The following is a 20,164-nucleotide window of genomic DNA, read 5'->3' as shown; positions in this document are numbered from 1 at the left end:
TTTTTTTTTTTTTTTAAATCAGGAGTCCCAAACTGCCATATTTCACACTGAAAATCTGTCTTGCATCTGCACTCACTGGTTCTGTCATTTGTACAGATCATCTGGAGAACACCACTAAGCAGCAGCAGGACAATCTTTGATTTTCCAAAGGAAATGATAGGAGACAGGACTGGGAGGGATTGCCTGATCTCTTGCAGTTCAGAGGACGGGAAGGAGGTGCTCAGGGCACAGGGGAGGGGTACAGGAAGGAATGAGCACCAGGAGACAGTGTCTGTACCTGTGCTGTGACTGTGGTCTCTGGTCACCTTGAGCCCAGGCTGGGCTGGTGCAGTGGAGGCAGCCTGAAGCACCCCTGAGCCCTCAGCGGGAGCTGAGAGGAATTAGTGGGGCTCTCTGAGATCAGCAGCTCTGGGCTTATATGTCCTCTTGTTTTCTGCATTAGTTAAGAAAAGGAGATCCACACCAGCAAAAGGAAAAATCCTCTCAAAAAAGAGCAAGCAGGATGAAGATGGTCCTGCTAACCCTGCACCCACCACAAGCCACACTGTCACATCTGTGGAAGTAGAGGTGACTTTTGGACCTCAGGTGAGACTGAGGAAGAGCAACAGGTGCCAAGTTACATAGAAGTAACTGTGCTAGGCCCTCTCATTCAATCTCTCCATCAGGCAGTGATGTCTTCATTGGTTTCCCATCAAGTTTACGATTCAGCAAATTACCTAATAGTTGATTATTATCTAATAATTGATCATTTTCTTTGCACAAGGTAATGAAATAAAAACTTTAGCAAACCAGTGTATGTACGTATGACCTTGGTACATCTTCAACCCCAGCGGAGAGAAGTGGTAATTTGAGAATCAGATAGGAAAATGTTTCGCCCGTGTTTATAAAGTCCTGGTTTCTACTTAAAAGTCAGCACATCCCTCAACAGAGGTAAAAAGAGCAATGAAATGATTTGTATAATTTTCCTCTTCCTTTGTTTAAAGGAATGATATGTGTCCATCTCTTACAACTGGCCAGGGATGGACCAAAGCCCCTCAATTTTTCATGAAGCCCCTTGATAAGCATAATAAACCTACTTCCTAGTAAGGTAAATGTGCTCTGCTTCATTTGACACTGGAAGGTAATAAAAGGAAAATCAAATTACTTTCAGAAAAGAAAAACCACAGGCAAAGGAAAGGATGGGACCAAAAAGAGTAAGGTGTCGGAAGAGCAGACTCAGCCGTCCTGTCTTCCAGGAGCCAGTATGCCCACAGCCACTGGCCATCCTCCACCTCCCCCGACCTCAGCTGATCCATCCAAAATGGCCTCAACTAAGGTATCCTCGTGCTGGCCCCCTTTGCTTCAGTTTCTTCTGTCAAAAATACACTAATTTGACCTTATCTTCTGCTTAAAAATAACATCAATAATTAGTAAGTTAATCAAACATATACTGAGGTTTCACTACCTTGCAATATTTTGCTTTCCCAGGGATATGGCTAATAAAATCTGACATTCGTGCTGAGTGCAGAATGTTTTCTGTGTTGAGTTGTTCGGGATAGGAAGAGCTCTAGGGTCCATGACTGTCCAGGGGATACAGCTGTTGGTTCACTGTCCACTGCTCCCTGCTCCTTCACACTTCTTCTCTTTGCTTCAAGTTTCTTTGACCAACACCTTACTCCTTTCTGTTACTTTCACCTGGAGAACTCTTACCTGGCCATTGCTACTCACTATATAGATCCCAACATTGAAGTTTTATTCTTAGAAAATCCTCTAAGACTACAATCAACCTGGGCAACATACCTTCATGGTGTTCTTTGGTAGAAATGTTAAGTTTCACAGAGTTAAAGGGGTACGGGTGTTTCTATTACATGGACCACTTTTGTAGTGTTTGATTTGTAACTGTAGGTATTCCCATTACCTGAATAGTGTTCATCGTACCCACTAGATGGGATTTCATTCTGTCCCACTCCCCACTGCTTGATTACTAATGAGGTTTTCTGTCCCCAAACTATTAAAGGTGTACAGATGTTTCTGTTAAATGGCTTGAGTCAGTGCTTTAAATATGCCCATCACCTCAGTAGAGTTCACTGTACCTGCTTGATGGGTTTTGCCCTTCTCTTCCTCCCCTTCCTCTCTGGTTGATTTCTACTGAGTTTCACTTTCCTTTGTGTACTTCCATACCCATCAGTTAATTCCAATTTATTAGACAGTATACGTGATATTTGTTTTCCCATTCTTGACTTAGGATAACGATCTCCAGTTCTATACGAATTGTTGCAAAATGCATTGATTAGTCCTTTTTATGGCTAAGTAGTATTCCACGGTATACATATAGCACATTTCGTTCATCCATTCATGAATTGATGGGCACTTGGGTTGATTCCACATCTTTGATAAAATAACTTCTATTCCTTTGAGTAGATATCCAGTTGTCAGATTGCTGAAACAAATAGTAGGTCTACTTTTAGTTCTTGGGGGAATTTCCACACTGTTTTCCATGAAGGTTTTACTAATTTGTAGTCCCATTACACAGTGCATAAGCATTCCTTTCTCTGCATCCACAACAGCATTTATCATTTTTGGAATTCTTAATAGAAGCCATTCTAACTGGGGTAAGGTGTATCTAATTTATTTTTATATCCCTGATGATTAGTGATGTTGAGCCTTTTTCATAGGTTTATTGGCCATTTGTCTATCTTCTTTGTAAAGGCATCTGTTCATGACTTTTTCCTGCTTATTAATGGGATTGTTAATTTTTTATTGCTGATTTGTTTGAGATCCTTGTGGATTCTGGATATTAGCCCTTTATCAGATAAATAGTGTGCAAATATTTTCTCCCATTCTATGGGTTATCCATTTGCCGTATTGATTATTTCTTTAACTGTGCAGTAGCTTTTCAGTTTAATCAAATCTCATTTATTTATTAATGTTGTTGCTATAATTGCTGTTGGATTCTTCATCATAAATTCTTCGGAGTAATACCTATAAAAGATTTCCATATATTTTCTTCTAGAATTTTCATGGTTTCAGGTTTTACATTTAAGTCTTTTATCTGTCTTGAATTAATTTTTGTGAGTGGTGAGGGATAGTGGTCCTGTTTCGTTTTTCTGCATGTGCCTATCTAATTTCCCCAGCACCTTTTATTGAATAGGGCTTTTCTTCCTCAATGTGCATTATTGCCTGCTTTGCTGAAGATCAGTCGGATGTAGGACATGGTTTTACATCTGGGTTATCTTTTTTTCTTTCATTGGTCTGTGTCTCTTTTTTGAACCAATACCACACTGTTTGGTTATTATGTCTTTGTGTATAGTTTGAACTCTGGTAATGTTCTGTGATACCTCTAGATTTATGCTTTTTGCTTTAGATTTCTTTGACCCTTGAGGCTCTTTTCTTGCTTCAAATAAAGCATAGAGTTGTTTTTTCTAGATCTCTGAATATGATACTACATAATAGTATCTTGTTGGGGATTGCTTTGAGTCTGTAAATCACTTTGGGTGATGTGGACATTCTAACAATGTTGATTCTATCAAGCCATGAGTTTAATTTGCTTTTCCATTGGTTTGTTGTTCGTGTAGAGATCTTTCACCTCCTTGGTTAAGTATATTCCAAGTATTTCAATTTCTTTGTAGCTATTGTGAATGGCATTGAATCTTTGATTTGACTCTCAGCTTCTAAACAATTGTAATTGTTATATAAAAATGCTACTGGTTATGTACATGGATTTTTGTATCCTAAGACTTTGCTGAATTTGTTTATCAATTCCAGGATTCTCTTTTTGCAAGTATTTGATTGAGTCCCTCTAGTTAAAAGATCATCTCATCAAGTGAAAAGTGATAGTTTGAACTCCACGTCCCAATTTAGATACCCTTTATTTCTTTTTCTTACCTGATTGCTCTGACTAGGACTTCCAGTACTAACTTGAATATTAGTGGTGACAATGGGCATCCTTCTCTTGCTCTAGTGCTTAGGGAAAACACTTTCAACGTTTTCCCCATTCAGTATGATATTGACAGTGATTTTGTTATACATAGCTTTTACAATCTTGATATATGTTCCTTCTATGGGTAGTTTGTTGATAATTTTTATCTTGAAATAGTGCTGGATTTTGTTGAATGCTTCTACATCCATTGAGATGACCATGTAGTCTTTATTTTTGCTTTTGTTTATGTGGCAAATCACATTTATTGATATAAGTATGTTGAACCATCCTGGTATTGTGGGAGACGCCTCCTTGGTCTGGGTGGAGTATTTTTTCAATGTGCTGGAAAAGTTGGTTTACTAGTATGTTGTTGAGGAATTTTGCCTCTATTTTCATAAGGAATATCGGGCTGTAGTTTTCTGTGTTTGCTGTGTTCTTTCCTGGATATGGTATTAGTGTGATAGTGGTTTCAAAGATTACATTGGGGATAATTCCCTCCTTTTTGATATTATGGAATAATTTCAGTAACATGGATACCAGCTTTTTGTCGTCCTTTCTTTCTTGTAATATTTTTTTCTTAATACAAGATTATTTCAGAAAAAAGTACTAAAGTCTCACAACCAGGCAATCAATAAAAACTATTCAGATTTAAATCACCATAATTTACATCATCAAGCATAATATTATTGCAGCACAATATTACACTACATGTCTTTTCCATACCCTCTCAGATTTCCTTCTGTGCAACTATATACACAGTTTTTCTGAAAATGGTATTCTATAATATATTGTCTTATTATTTCTCTCTAAGTAGCTGTCCACTTCCCTTCCTGTGTGCTCTGTATTCAGACTCCTTACAAGGTAGCAGATGTCTGTTACTACTAATTCTCTCATTTATAAGTCTACTGTTAACTGGTTAACTTGCACTAGGGGAAGGACTTTACTAAGTTAGGCTGAACTGGGCATATTAATGAGAAGTCCCATCCAATAAAGTCCAGTCACCTACAGGTGATCACTGTTTACGGCATCTCAGGCCAGGGCACCCACAGCCTGCTGGATTGTGGATGAGTCCCACCCAGGCCTCTTACAATTTTTCTTATGGATTTTTCTTATCAGTTTTTCTTTTTCTTATTGATATACAACTTCCCCATTATTTAAAATGTTCTTCTGCAATTTAAGAAGACCAGAATGTTACAGAGAAAGGATATTAAAGACAAATCCTCCTGATCTCAGGTTTCTGATAGTGAGCTAGAGCCCGGACATTGGGAAATACTGTGGTGATGGAAATGGCAGTCCTCAGAGTGTCTCTACTCTGCAACTGCTAACGTTAGAGTATTATAAAGGCTTCAGGGGACATGTGTTCCCACCTGCTGCAACAGTACCAAATGCTTTTTAATAGAGGAACTATGAGTTATACTCTCAAAATTCCCTGTTTACCTGGTGATAAATCTTCATATCTGTGCCTTTGGGGTAGGCACCATTTTCCATTTTCAGACTTTTGATTTTATTTGTCAACTTTGATGTTCTTACACTTTAACCTGTTAAGAGTGAGATTACAATGTATTGTTTTTTTTCTAAAACTTCTTTAAAATTCTTCATGGCAGTGCTCTCCAAATCCACTGCTCTTCTGCTACTCTTACAGTTTACTTCTTAAGGATTGTTCTCTCACAAAATGTTCTCCCGCTTTTCACAAAGGCTCCTCTGTCACTTGCTCTGACTGTGACCCCAGCTCAGGACTTGTTCTGCTGCCCTGCTCAGTGACCCTCCATCCTGGCCACAGCTCTATACATCTCTAAATGTCATGCTGAAGTCACTGAATAGTGGTTCGGTATTTCCCATTCAAAAATTTCCTTTTTTTTCTCCCGTGCTATCATACACAGAAGCCAAAACCACAGGCCAAAGATCCAGCAGCCACCAAAGCAAATTATCTCCAGAAGGGCCCAATGACAGTGATGGTACTGAGTGCAACAGGTCCATTCGAATATGAGTCCTCAGAAAAGGAGAAAAAAATAATGTTTCATGCTACCGTGGCTACACAAAACAATTACTTTCATATGAAGGTTTTTAATGTCAAGTTAAAGAAAAAATTCACCAGAAATAAAATCCTTACTATATCAGATTATTTGGAATATAAACGTCTCCTGGAGGTAAATGAAGCCTCTTCTGTGTCTGAAGCTGGTCCTGACCAAAAGATTGAGGTTCCCAAAAGCATACTAAGCCAAGCAAAGGAAACCCTGAGGATTCGTGTTCTTCAAACACAAGCTTCAGGAACTCTCATATACGGGTTATTCACACTATGTAAGGTAAGTGCTCAAAATCGTTTTGTTTCAGTTCTCCTCCAACACCTGAAATCGAAAGCCCTTTGTGGTGCTAAATGAAGTTTCACTTATTTACTGAACATTCGAACCCAGGACTCTCTTAAGGCCATTAACAAGTGGATAAAGTCTTCTCTCATGATAAGACTGGGAATTATGGAAATTGTCAGTATTCTCTTTTCCAGGTTTTCCTTCTCAAAGTCTTACCCTGCAGATTTTAGAAAAATGTTCTCTCGAAACCCTGAGGCTTCATCAGTTCTGATGATATGTTCTAAGCTCCAGTAATTAGAGACGTTGTTGGGTCTAGATTCATACGCAGACACTAAACTTATATTTCTGATTGTTACCTCAACTGTAAGAATAATCTCTCTATTTTCATTTCAATCGAAGTATTGCCCTTCGAGGTTGGCGTTCTGGCATTTAAGTCAGAGCAAGAAATGAATTAACTGATCAAGTTTGGGACACAAAGGCAAGCACGAGTTAGGACAATGTTCTAAACAAACGAAACTCGTCCATCTATAAAATAAATTGAACAACCGAGAAATATAAATTTGATGATACATCGAAGGTCAGGTAATCTAAATGCTTCATTTAGATATGTCAGTTTAAAAAAAAAAAGAGCAGAGTGGTTTTCCTACTATGTTAGACAGTTTCATGGAACTAATTACCATGAGTCATTCAAACCCCCCCCTCCCGCCCCAAACCATCTATGCCCTATTGATTCATGTAATTTCTCATACGGTCAATATCTCACAACATAGTATATTTGTTTTGTAGAACGATCCCTTATCTTACCTACATTATTTTCAGTACACACTCTTAAAGTGATCGTAGTTATGAACACAATTCTAGAATTGATGAGTAATATCCTTGGTGGCCAAGAAATTGTAAAGTTTGAGCTCAAGTACCTGAGCTCAGAAGCAGATGTTTATTGGAAGGACTCAATAACTGGAAAAGGTAGAAAAAGTAATTTGGGAGTTATTAGAAGCCTTCTTTTCATTACAGATCTCTGAAATCATACTGAATAAATAGTGGTAGCAGATGGCCATCCTTTCTGCATAGAGGCAAAGGGCAAAAAAGCCTGCCGAGGATTGCAGATTCCTCTGTACAGAGGTGCTGGGGAAACACAGCTATCCTGGAGAGGAAATAGTGAACATAGGAAGATAACTCATTATTCTATAACTGTCAGAGAAATACCTGGAACATGAAAGACTTAAAAAATGTAATAAGGAAGAGCCTGCTGAGAAAACCTGGCAGAAGGCCCATGCACATCTGTATATCTGTATAGTGCTAGCACTTGCTGTCCTGAGACTCCTCACAGGGGAATGTCTCATCTGTGTGGTGGACGTTAAATATGTCCTCAGGAATTGCATATTTATTTTCTGTTGCAGAAAACATTAAATAAGGACAACACAATCTATGAAATTAAGGATGACACAGGAAGCATGGAAGTAGTGGGGAAAGGAAAATGTCACAATATCCCCTGTGAGGAAGGGGATAAGCTTCAGCTCTTTTGCTTTCAACTGAGAAAAAGGAATGAAACGTCAAAACTGATTTCTGAAACGCATAGTTTCATTCAGGTGAGAACTTAATAGGGAAATATTTCTTTTTCCAAAGAACAAAATGATTCACGTGTATCAAAAACCAGATGCCTTCTTTATATCCATAGAGCAAGGGCAGCACCTGTGGCTTCAAAGGGTAGGGCGCTGGTCCCATATGCCAGAGATGGTGGGTTCAATTCCAGCCCCAGCCAAAAATGAAATAAATAAATATCTAATAAATAAATAAATAAATAAATAAATAAAATATATATCCACAGAGCCAAACAGAAGGAATGAGAGAACCTCACAGTCCTGTTGAAGAGGGAAACTTATTCCAGTATATTAAGATAATGACATTTATTATAGGGTTCAACAGGATTTCAATTCTTTGCTAAATGCTAAAGTATTTGAAAAATTAGGAGGGCATAGCACTAATTTCATGTATTGGTCAAAAGCAAGGGTTTTGGAGTATAGGAGAATTAGTCTTTATCTGGCTCATTTATTCCATGATCTTGGAAAAATAGCTTAAATATATCTCATCAAATTGATCAGAAAATTAATGAGATTATGGACGTATATTTCTTATCTTAGTTCCTTGTACATTATGAGAAATCAATATATAGTAGGTACTATTTTTCTTAGCAAGGTAAACACAAATATTAGAAAGACTTTGGACCAGAAGTCTTTCAAAACTGTAAAACAGTCTATAAATTATACCATTGTGATACCCTGTATATGTTGATGGGAATAAGAAAGTGGTAGTAGACTGATAACAACGAATCTTTATTCGTTCTAGGAATAGAACGTTCATTCATTCTGTTCAGATGCCCTTTGTCGTAAAGATAGAAATGGATTTTTCATTGTAAAAAGGAAAACCCATAAGTAAATAATTGAACAATTGTATGCAGAAGAAGGCCTATTCATTTTACATGTTAGCAAAAAAAATTTTGCCTATAGCCTCCAGGAATACATTAGAGACATGCTATGTTTATAGGTAATTAAAGTCAATTAGAACCTAATAAAGGATATTCTTTTTTTTTTATTAAGTCATTTGTACATAGATCATGAATACATTTATGCCATTATAAAGGATATTCTAAGAAATGAAAAAAAGTATATCGTGCTTTTTCTGATATTGACATCCACTTAACAGAACGATGAATACTTTCAGGTAAAGAAAAAAACACCAAACCAGAAGAATAATGGTGCCGCGACCACGAGTCAACCTGAGGAGCGGAGTGAGATTCCACAGCATCCTGAGGGCGGCACACCCCCAATTCAGAGCCATCTCATGACTTTTCCGATGCCTCCAAAAGCCTCAACCAGCAGTTTCTGCATGAAGGTACAATCTCCTCCGTCCCATTCCTCATGTCTTCCAGTCATAAATCGGATCATCAGAATGTTGAGAGAGGTCTCCTCTCATCCCTCATTGTGTGCAATCTCTTTATGAAATTAATTCACTGATACATTCATTGAATGCATACATTGGAATCTTACCAGCTCATAATCCTTTGCTATTTAAAGGTGTGCATGTATGAGATAAATGCTTGCTGACCTTAGGAGGGTTCCTATTTCATGTAGGTGCGACAGTACAGAGGGGGAGGGAGAGGGCTTTGAAAAGTGTAGATGAAGATGAGAGTGGTGGAGACGCTTCATTCCAGTTTCCTTCACCCCTTCCCCGTTGTTTACAGGTAATACTTCTGGCTTTATCTTTCACCTTCCAAATTCCTTCCCACATTCCATATCTTTACGTACATTATTTCCTTGTTGGAAATCCATGCCCCTCGTATCGTCATCAGCAAAAATCTCCTTATGTTGCAGGTGCCAAATTAGAGTTTTTCCCCTGGCAAACTTTCACTGGCGCAAGACTACAGAAATGATGAGGTCTCTGATCGTTTCCTTTTAGAGGTCCTCTGGTCAGTGAGATTAAACTACTCATTTCACAGACATGAATAGAGAGGCTTATTTTAAAAGGTGCCTCCCATACTGCTTTGATCAGGAGTTTCCCTTAACAGTCAGCACAGCGCAGGATTCTGTGTGTGGGCAGGAGCTAATCTGCAAGTCTCCACATAAAACAGTGAACAGCAATGACAGCTACTGTAGTTCTACTTTTTGTCAATAATATACTTTGGTGAGAATATATTTCTACGTATCAGGCACCTATTAGGTGTCTGTTCTAAAATATGTGTTCCTTATATACATTTTCTTATTCATTCTTGACAATAGTCAAGAAGATGCTATTTTTCTATTCCAACTCATATAAAATAATTTTGACATGCGCAGAGGTTTAAAATCTTCCCAACTTCTCAAAATTCGTGTTATAGTCAGGATTCATAGCCAGCCTCAGTGAGATCTAAAGCTTATAAAATCAATGCTTGTTGTGTGGCTTTAGATTAGGAGTTTAGACATACCAATGGCAGTAATTTATTCATGGACATTTCAGAATAGAGAGCCCCCCATTTGGGGTTTGTTTGCGTTTCCCAGGTTCTGCAAGCCTTCTCGAAAGGAAAGAGGTGCCCAGGGGTGATCAGAGGTTGTTCTAATAAGGAAGCCACTCTCCAAAAATAGAATTATTCTTTCCTCTGCCCATAACCACCCATATAGTGGAGGTTTGTTAACTAAGGTACTACCTACCTGTTGCAATTTTTGGCATCTCCCTTTAGCATAATTAAAGGGATAATCAGAATCTTGACAGTTTCTCAAATAATCTCTGGCTGTATGCTTTCATTTTTCTGTAGAAATGCTAGTAGGTTGTCTGGTTTTTACTATGGATAAGGAATATGCTGATGAAATCATTCTTCACCTAAAGATGTCATTTTGATTTGTGGTCCAGTTGTCAAGAAAGACTTGGAAACTAGGCGAAGATGGAGAGAGCAGTACAAGAGTGTGTTCTTTGCTCACATGGAAGTGTTTGTTCACAGCTTCGCCATTGCTTTCTAAACATACTTCAAGTCTTATTTTCAAAATTCTTGCTTTTCCCCACACAGGGTGTTTCCTGTATGGTACTTCCTTGGTCTGTCTCTTCCCTGGTCCTTCCATATTTCCTGCCCTACAGAAACCTGTCTTCAAGAAAGAAGCTCTGACACTCGCCTCTGAGAATAAAATAGGTCGTCCCTTTCTGTCCTTCTCATGCCCCTTTATTTCCTTTATAATATTTATCATGACTCTAAGTAATTATAGTACATTTCCAATCCTACAAGTGAGTTGAGATCATGGATATCCTGTCCATGGAGCAGAAGACAGTGTTGTATGAATAAGTTCACATCTGTGCGTCACATCCTATCCCAGAGTGCATTTACATTCCCACACGTGGCCTGTGCAGTCACTGGCCCCTGGGAGCAGAAGCCCTGTGTCTGCAGTGAGCAGGAAGTCAATTGATAGAATGGCAAGAGGAGCGTTAAGTCACCGTTCTCTTGTGTAGGTTCCCACCCAAGCCCCCCAAGCTGCATGCTGGACCAGCCTTCAGCCTGGACACCTCCCCTCCACCTGCCAGCTGCAAACAGGCTTACATTTTACACAGGCTCTCAGTATGTGCTTGGATTTTTGTGGGAGTTTTTGTTTTTCTTGTTAATTGTTGTTACATATTTCCTACCATGGTCTGTACAGATTTAATCAACTGGATCAGCTGGCAGGCAGTACAAATTTGTCATCTTGGCCCAAGTAACTGTGGATAGAGTCTCTGCCAAATCATTAGCAGCTCAGGTCCGTTTTTTCTCTGCTACTTCAAAGAGATAAGTGAACACACTGTGCATTCTCAGAAGACTGAAGTGGAAGATGAGATGTGATGCGTGCTCAGTAAGCCCCTGTCTAAGCTTGGGACACAGATACTTCTGTAGTAATAGGGATTAGTTAGCTGCACTTAATCCCCTGGTAAGCATGAAAATCCTAGGGAGGGGCCAATGTCCCTGTGACTTATGCACTTCAGCATGCCACACAGCCCAGCCACTTGTCCTTTATTGCCCAGGCACTTCCCTAAGTTGCCTGTCAAGTGGGTGACGTCTCATGATGATTTACTGTCTTCTCACAAAGACCTTGCCCTTACTCATCATAGGTTTCCTCAAAGATGTTATCTGTGATATGGTACTTTAATCTTGGATCCAGAACCAGAAGCAGACTACTATTACCTGTGATGTCTCCTGCCTTGTCTGTCTTAACAAGAACAGCACATAGGTCGTCATGTATAATGAACAGGGGTAATGCTAGGAGAGGCATTCTTATAAAGGGAAAAACACAAGTAATGATTTTGAAAAGCCATCCTTTCCTGGTGATGTGTACACTAAAAGCCCTGACTTTACCACTGTGTACCAAAGAACGATTTCTATTCCTAAATCTAATGAGATTTAAAAAAAAAAAAATCAAAGAAAAAAATATAGGAGATACCTGAAAAGAAACCCCTCGGTAATAAAGGAATGGGGAAGGGATTGGTCTCTCCTTAGAAAACAGGAGAGCATCCGAATACATACATCACTGATTGGCAGTCTCCACACCAGTGGTGTAAATAGAGGCGGGATCACTTCTATAAATAGCCACGGGGGAAGTTAGTTGGGGCTTCTACTAAGACTGACTGCTGCCCCTTTGAGAGGCTCTGCCACCTCTGACCTGACTGAGACAACTGGCTCCTCCTGATGGGGAGCCTTACCTGACTGAGACAACGGGCTTTCCGGCACCTATGGGGAACTATACCCTCTGCGAGCTTCTACAGCGATCCGCAGCCTGGCAGTTTCATGGGCCTACGCCAGCGACCTAGCGTTTCAGCTCCACCAAAAAAAGTTATCTAATCCAAGATAATATTTTTGACATGTAAATTCACCTGCGGTGTTGGAAGTGTATATTTTAACTGATGTTGAAAATACTGAAAAAAATAAAAATAAAAGGGGCCGGTGCAGTGTCTTACACCTATAATTTTAGCACTCAGGGAGGCCAAGGTGGGTAGATTGCTTGAGTTCAGGAGTTCGAGACCAGCTTGAGCAAAGTGAGACACAAAAGGGGCGAGGGAGGGGAGGTGATGGGGGATGAGTGGAGGGAGGGTAATCGGTGGGACCACACCTATGGTCCATCTTACAAGGGTACGTGTTAAATCGACTAAGTGTAGAATATAAATGTCTTAACACAATAACTAAGAAAATGCGGTGAAGGCTGTGTTAACCAGTATTTCAAATTGTATATAAAACTGCACATTGTACCCCATGATTGCATTAATGTACACGGCTATGATTTAATTTAAAAAGAAAGAAAGAAAGAAAGACTGGCTGGGCGTTGTGGCAGCCGCCTGTAGGCCCAGCTACTTGGGAGGCAGAGGCAAGAGGATCACATAAACCAAAGAGTTTGAGGTTACTGTGAGGTCCGATGCCACTGCACTCTACCCAGGGTGACAGAGTGAGACTTTTATCTCAAAACAAAAAAAAAAAAGGAAAAAAATAAATAAAAAGGTAACATATTAAGGATTTCTAGATACCAAATAGAAATGAGAATAATGTAAGTAGGCATTTCTACACAAGAGAAAATCAAAACGAACATTCAAAACATAATAATTGGAAATACTTAAATGGAAAAACATTGTTGATAGGAGAGGCAGAAGAAAGGTCGGAGACTGCACCAAACAGGGAGCCTGGGGTAGCTGCAGGCTCCTCCAGCCCTGCTCACCCACCACTTTTTCAGCAGATGAGACAAAACAGTTATGGTACTCAAACTCAGAAGGGAGAAAAACTATGGCAGATTGACATCAATGTAAACTGTAGGATATGAGCTTTCGCTGTTGCGATTCGTGGTTGTCAAAATATATGATTTTACAGACACTCTTTGTCCTCCTTTTTATAAGGCATGAAATGCCAGGTACTGATAATTCCCCAGGTGGGCCTAGAACACCTGTCATTGTGACTATAACTCCTAAAAGAATTCTGGTTGCCTCGTATATACAGCAGCTCACCTGTCTTTATGCTGACATTTGCTACCCTTATCACCAAGGAGGCTTATCCATCCAGAAATAAGCCCAAGACGAGTGCTTGACCATGCTGGGTCACATCAGTTGCTAACACAGGCTGAGCCAGGAATCTAAGATAAATGAAATTTCAATCATCTGTGTTTCAACCTTTCCCAGCCAAAGACTATATTGCTGGTTCCTGTGTCTGCTGAAATGTGGATGGAGGAAGCTAAATTAATGCCAGTATCCAGGGAAATTAGCAGAGGGAAGATCCTGTTAAAAAAACATTTTTTAAAGGAAAAAACTCATATACCACATTCAACTCGAAATGTAGAAAAACGCAGAAAAAATAATTTCTATCATAAAAGAAAATATTAAATCTTTCAAATCTGTTCCTCCAGAAGGAAGGAGCTGCCTCAGGAACAGGGATGTCCTCTGCAGTCTCCAGAGCTGGCGCACTACCTGTGGGCAATCCTCACACTCATGGGACATATCAACACACCCCGTCTAACCCCGGCCAGGTATCTCTTGTTTCCTCTGCTCTTGCCTCCCTCAAACATAAGGGTTGATCAGAGTTTTGAAAGAGATTCTCCTTTACTCTTTGACTAAACATGGTTTCATTATCTTACTGTGTAAGTTTCATCATTTATCAATATGTAATTGGACGTGTCGCTGGATTTCACATTCTTCATTACTCAAAAGATATGTATTCATGGTGTCATTTCAGTCTTCAGAAACGTTGTTGTCTATTGTTGGCCCAAGCGTTAAGAGAGTAGAAGGGCAAATGAATATAACGTATGTTCATTGCTTACATTACAGTTTTCTTTCATAACTTTCCACTATGATAATGACCCTCCGTTAGGGTAGTTGTCCAAAAGTCCTTCTCTTTCCCATATCAGCTGCTTTGACATGTGGTACTTCCTTTGTTCAGAATCCCTTACTCTCATCTCTTCATTGGCCCTGATGGATTTCTGGGCCAAGTAAAATCTCTTCTTCAGAAAAAGACCTCACTGAAAAAACTTCCTGCAATAGAGCACATCATGCCAATGTTTCCGAACACTGCTTTTGTTCTGCCATGACGTAACCAGGATTGTCACTTCCACCCGTGGCCCGGAAGATGGTTGTCTGCAGTGAGTGGGGCAGCATCTACAGAGAAAGGCAAGGGGAGCGTTTTGTCCCCACTGTTATCTAGATTTTCCCAAAGGCCCACGCTGCACACAGACCCAGGCTGCAGGCCCCAGCACCATCCCACACACACCAATTGAGAACAGGCTTCTTACATAATAGATTTTGTCAGTTATAGGTTTTGTTTTGTTAGTTCAAAAAAATCTGCATTTCCCCCTATAATCTCTCCTGGTTTGGGGCGGGCAGAACTAGTTACCTGTACCTGTTGCCATCTTGGGACTGTTGTCTACAAGTAGAGCCCTTGAGTGGTCTTTGAAACATCAGTCCCTCCGTCTGTCTGCTGATAGAATAACATGCATGGACATTTCAATTCCATTTTAATTGTTCCATACATGTTGGTTTGGAAGTGACACTTCCTAAGACTTTAGCTGCCATAGGCAACACAATTCTGCTTCCATAGGAATCATTCAGCTGCTCTGAAATCTCCCGAGAGCACGGGGTCCAGGGCAGGCTCATCTGCCCAAACACACATGTCAGTCATTTTCTTCTCTGGAGGGTCCAGCTGTCTTCACAGGCACCTGCAAAAATGGTGTCTGACCATTTTGTTTGATTCACCACATAAGCAGGAAATCCTTACTCTTATTTATCACAGTTTTTCCCAATTATTTCCTCTGTACCAGCATTATTTTTGATTTTTCAATCCTAAGCCATAAACAGAATATTACCTTTAGTTTATGTTATTAATGGTCCCTGAAATAAACAACATGGAATGATATGATTCATGCATAGACAGGCTATGGTAGTGGGGAATTTACTCTGAAGGAAAATACCACCTACATTTATAAAATATTATACAAGTAAAGATCATAATTTCAGCCTACAAACCCTGCTACTGTGATGGCACTTTTAAGATTTATATCATTTTGAAAAGACAATAGCTTGACACAGTCTCGGCAATGAAATTTCCATACCCTACATGGCAGCTGGAATTTAAGGGCTTCTCTTACTAAGTGTACTTTGCATTTTGCCTCCATACAAGGTTTTCATCCACACAGTCAGCACTGACCATGAAATGTCTGTTCTTTGGAGCAGATATACAAAGCCCCAGTAGACTGCGGGTAAATACTGGCAAGTAAGATATTTGCATATATTGAGTGTTACTGAGTTCTAGACTCTAAAACCTTTGTCCTTCACATACATGATGTCACTTATTCTTTATAACGCCATGTGAGGATGCCACTGCTTATCCCCTTTCTACAGGACAAAACAAGTCCTATTTAGAGAACAAAGTCTTCCCCAGGGTCAGACAGGTAGTATTAAAGTCAGGATTCAAATTTGACTTTATGGAAATCAAAACCTCAACATCTAGTGGGCATAGATTGTATATGCATTAAAGTGTACACAGGTTAAAACAACTGTGATTCATTTTTAAGCAATTTTGAGTATCCATAGTGCTATGTTTTGGGCATCATTTCCCTAGCCCAGGTGTTTTGGCATAGTTAAAGACAGTTCTATTCAGAAGCCATACTCCAGGTGGGGTGTTTCAAGCAGTTCTCTCATATACTTCTCTGTCAGTAGCCAACACTTGGGCAGCACCAGTGGCTCAAAGGAATAGGGCACTGGCCCCATATACCGGAGATGGCAGGTTCAAACCCGACCAAAAACAAAAAAAAATCGACACTTAAAGAGTTAGATTAAGGAAAAATCTAAAATCTCAAAACTGGTAAGAAACCGTGCCCCATTGGCCAAATGTGATCAGTATTTTATGGGCTTTCACTGACATCATTAAATGTAGTGAAGGTCTGTGATTTTAGAAACATTCTCCAATCTTAAGTGAAGAACATGTAAAAATGTAGATAATGGTAATGTGATGGCCCTCACTAGAAGTGACCCCCTATTGCCTGTCTTAATTGTGTCTGTGTTTTGCTAGACGTCAAGCCCAAGGGCTGTGTCTGAAGAAGCTTTCACAGAAGGTTACCACAAGGGACCCATAGAAGTGATGGTGCTGAAAGTAACAGAACTGTTTGTGTATGAAGTCACCGAGGAGAAAATGATGTTTCATGCCACAGCGGCTACTGAGAGCAAAGTTTTCCGAGTAAAGGTTTTTAACGTCACCTTAAAAAAGATATTCACTCCAAAGAGTATCATTGCCATATCAAATTATGTTGTCCGAAATGAGTTTCTGGAGGTATACGCTTTCAATACCTCCGTGTTGAAGTTGGATGCTCATAGAACGATGGAGATCCCAAGAAGCCTGATGATCCAAGCTAATAGAACTCCCAAAATCAGCCACCTTCACTCACAAACTGAAGGGAAGTTTGTGAATGGGGTGTTCCTGGTCAATAAGGTAAGCCCACAGAATTTTTTTGATGAAATTTATTTTGCAACCCCACATTTTAAAAAGGTCTTAATTTCTCAACTGGAGGTTGGTCAACTTACTGAACACAGGAAGTCAAGGCACCTCCCTGACCACAAATGGCTGGGTAGAGTCTTTCCTGTTCAGGATATGGGACACATAATCTCTTAACCTTCCCTTACTCAAGGTATCTCCATGCAAGTTCTTCCTTAAGAGATTCACCAGAAACCATGACATTTTATCAGCTGTGATGACACATTCACAGCCACTCTGATCCAGGACAGAGCAGAGTTCATATCAATGCACATGTCCTTCAGATTAGTTTCTCTGAGTTCTTCCCCATATCTATCAATGACAACTTAGTTTAAATATGAATCAACAGTTGCCCTTCCAAGCCTGTATCTTGGCTATTACGGCCAGAGTAAGAAATCAAATAGACCACTCTGCTCTAGAATGCAGCTAGGGTTCTGGCCCTCTGGACTCCAGAGTGCCCTCCCCCCTTCCCATTCTTTCATTCGTTAGAAGATTGTTGAAAAATTTACTTCTACTTTAAATAATGGGAAAAACATTAAAGTAAAAAGCCTAGAGAAATCTTATAGTTTAATCTCTTAATTTATAAATAGGGACAATACAGTGGAAAGAAGTTTGGTGAATTCTTAGATTTACAGTATGTCTTTCATTAAGTAAATGCTGACCTAACTTCTCAATTATAGTATTGTTCCATACTCCATCCTATATGTCTTCTAGAATGTTTTGCTTTCACCCATGATGTTTTCTGTACATTCTGTTGAAATGACATACATATGTGGTTCTAGAATTAATGAATAAAGTAGGTGAGAACAAGGAGACTAGATTATCTAGATTTAAGATTTGGGCAGATTGCTCAAGAATGACTAAATAAAGAAGATAGAATAAAGAATGACATTAGTAACACTGTAGTTTATGAGGACTTGCAATAATGTTTCCCAGACTCACAATGAACCATAAATGGCCTCTCTTCTCTGTTCTTGGATCAGTATCAAAGAAACTTGCTAAGGTAATCAGATTCCACTATATCCAGGCTCCTTAAAAAACTCAGCTGTACCAATGTGGAAGCAACAAAAATTAAGAAAGTTTTTGCTAAAACATTCAGTAGATAAAGACCTTAAACAAGGAAGGCTCAAGAGAGTATTCCAAAGGCATAATTCACTGACCAAGTATCTTAAACAATTTGGTACCCGTAATTCTTGACCTACAGCTCTACTTTCTCTGTCAAAGACAAGAGTTCTGATTGACACTCTGTATTTCTCATATATGTGAAAAATTTTTGATCTAGTTTTCAGAAGCTGATGTTCTCTTTTGCAGAAATTTGCGATGGATAAATTCACTTATTATGAAATAAAAGATAACACAGGGCAGATGCAAGTAGTGGTATATGGACGACTGACCAATATCGACTGTGAGGAAGGTGATAAACTTAGGCTCATCTGTTTTGAATTGGCACCTGTATGTATGGGCAAGTGTCAGCTGAGATCTGTAATTCACAGTTACATGAAGGTGAGTGCGTAGAAACATGATTCTTCCAAAGCATCAAATTATTTTGTTTGCAGCGCCAGGGGTGTCCAACCTGTGGCCTGTGGTTCGCATGTGGATTATGTAAGAACTTTTTTGCTTAACTGGGGTGGTGGCTATCACGAAAATTATGCACGGACTTTTTTGTTTGCTTATCGGCTTTCCTTAGTGTTTGTGTATTTAACATGTGGCCCAAGACAACTCTCCTTCCGTTGTAGCTTAGAGAAGCCTAAAGGTAGGACACCGTTGGCTGTGACTATTATATAGAAAGCCCAGCAGATGGAAAGAGAACTAAGCCTTGTACTGTATGTAGTGTGTAAAAGCTGTCATTCTTTCCACCATGTTTTTGAAAGAAGGATAGTTTTAAACATAGTAAAAAAAGAAAATGTAGACAGATGCTCAAAAATATACCTAAGCTAAACAATGAAGAACAGATTGACTTTGTTAAAACAGGAAGACAATTTAGTTAAGTTTTGGGTTGGATTCAGGCACGTTTATTTCAACTCCTGGCTCTCTGCAATTTTCTAGTTGACTAAAAGCTTAACACTGGGAACGTTTAAGCTCATCATCTATAAAATGGGAGAAAATTCTCTCTCACAGAGGGTTATCAAGACAGCTCATAACAGACTTTAGTCACTGAAGATGTCCCTGAGCAAAGCGGAACACCATATACCCGCCTTTAGTGATATTCATACACTAGTCTACAACAGACAGAGGTGGTTGGATCTACACAACAAAGTGCACGTTCTTTGTCACACTGGCACATACATTCATGTGGGGTTCTTGGAACATTAACAAAGGCTACTGCTGGAATGCAAACAGCTCAAAACAAAAACTGACACATTCAAGCACACAGACGTACAATTTTCTCAGATCCCTTTAGTTCAGGACACCGTTGGTCAAGTGTTCAAACCTTCCTCTACAGCAGTTGCTCCAGGAATATCTTTTGTAGCCTCCTCCTACCTTTCTGCCAATGAGAACCTTCCCCTAAACTCTTGCATTGGTTACATGAGCTCTTCCTTCTTTCCTGTTATTCCCTGCTGTCTCCTGCTCTTCCCCGTGTGCTCATGCTAGGTAGTAGTGGACACCTCATTTCATGGTCTCTAGCAAGAGGAGAGAGGCATGACTCAAATGACAAGAACTTATCAAAGGAGGAGGGTGAGAATAAGGAGAGAATCGTAAGAGGGGAACAGAAGAAGAGCTATGGCTGACTGAGAGGAGACAGTGTGGGTGAAGGAATCACTGAATGACCATCTGCTTTTCAACTGATTTATCTTTCTCTCTTTCTTCTGCAAGGTCATCAAGACCAGGACAATACTCGGTCCTGATTCAGACATGGAAACTTGATTAGACGTCTTCCAAAACCTGGATGTTATGGATAATGATGTTTATGGATACAATTTCTAAGTGCAAGAAAAGATAAATGTACCTGGGTGAAATACAACACTGTAGATACCA

At 39.6% G+C, this 20,164-nt stretch overlaps 1 protein-coding gene across 1 annotated transcript in view; it reads left to right on the top strand.

The window, feature by feature from the left end:
• Positions 1–20,164, top strand: part of IFI16 (interferon gamma inducible protein 16) — a 26,455-nt gene extending 6,291 nt beyond the window's left edge. Inside the window, exons 3-11 of the mRNA XM_023516423.1 lie at positions 443–585; positions 1,151–1,315; positions 5,779–6,201; positions 7,605–7,793; positions 8,926–9,096; positions 14,076–14,195; positions 16,730–17,146; positions 18,500–18,691; positions 20,003–20,164. Coding sequence (XP_023372191.1) covers positions 443–585; positions 1,151–1,315; positions 5,779–6,201; positions 7,605–7,793; positions 8,926–9,096; positions 14,076–14,195; positions 16,730–17,146; positions 18,500–18,691; positions 20,003–20,053 — 1,871 coding nt within the window. The 3' untranslated portion in view covers positions 20,054–20,164. The remainder of the gene's footprint in view (positions 1–442; positions 586–1,150; positions 1,316–5,778; positions 6,202–7,604; positions 7,794–8,925; positions 9,097–14,075; positions 14,196–16,729; positions 17,147–18,499; positions 18,692–20,002) is intronic.

Source organism: Otolemur garnettii, unplaced genomic scaffold (assembly GCF_000181295.1).
Source record: "Otolemur garnettii isolate 467f Iridium unplaced genomic scaffold, OtoGar3 scaffold00091, whole genome shotgun sequence".
Lineage (NCBI taxonomy): Eukaryota > Metazoa > Chordata > Mammalia > Primates > Galagidae > Otolemur > Otolemur garnettii.
This window is presented reverse-complemented; position numbering and strand designations above follow the sequence as displayed.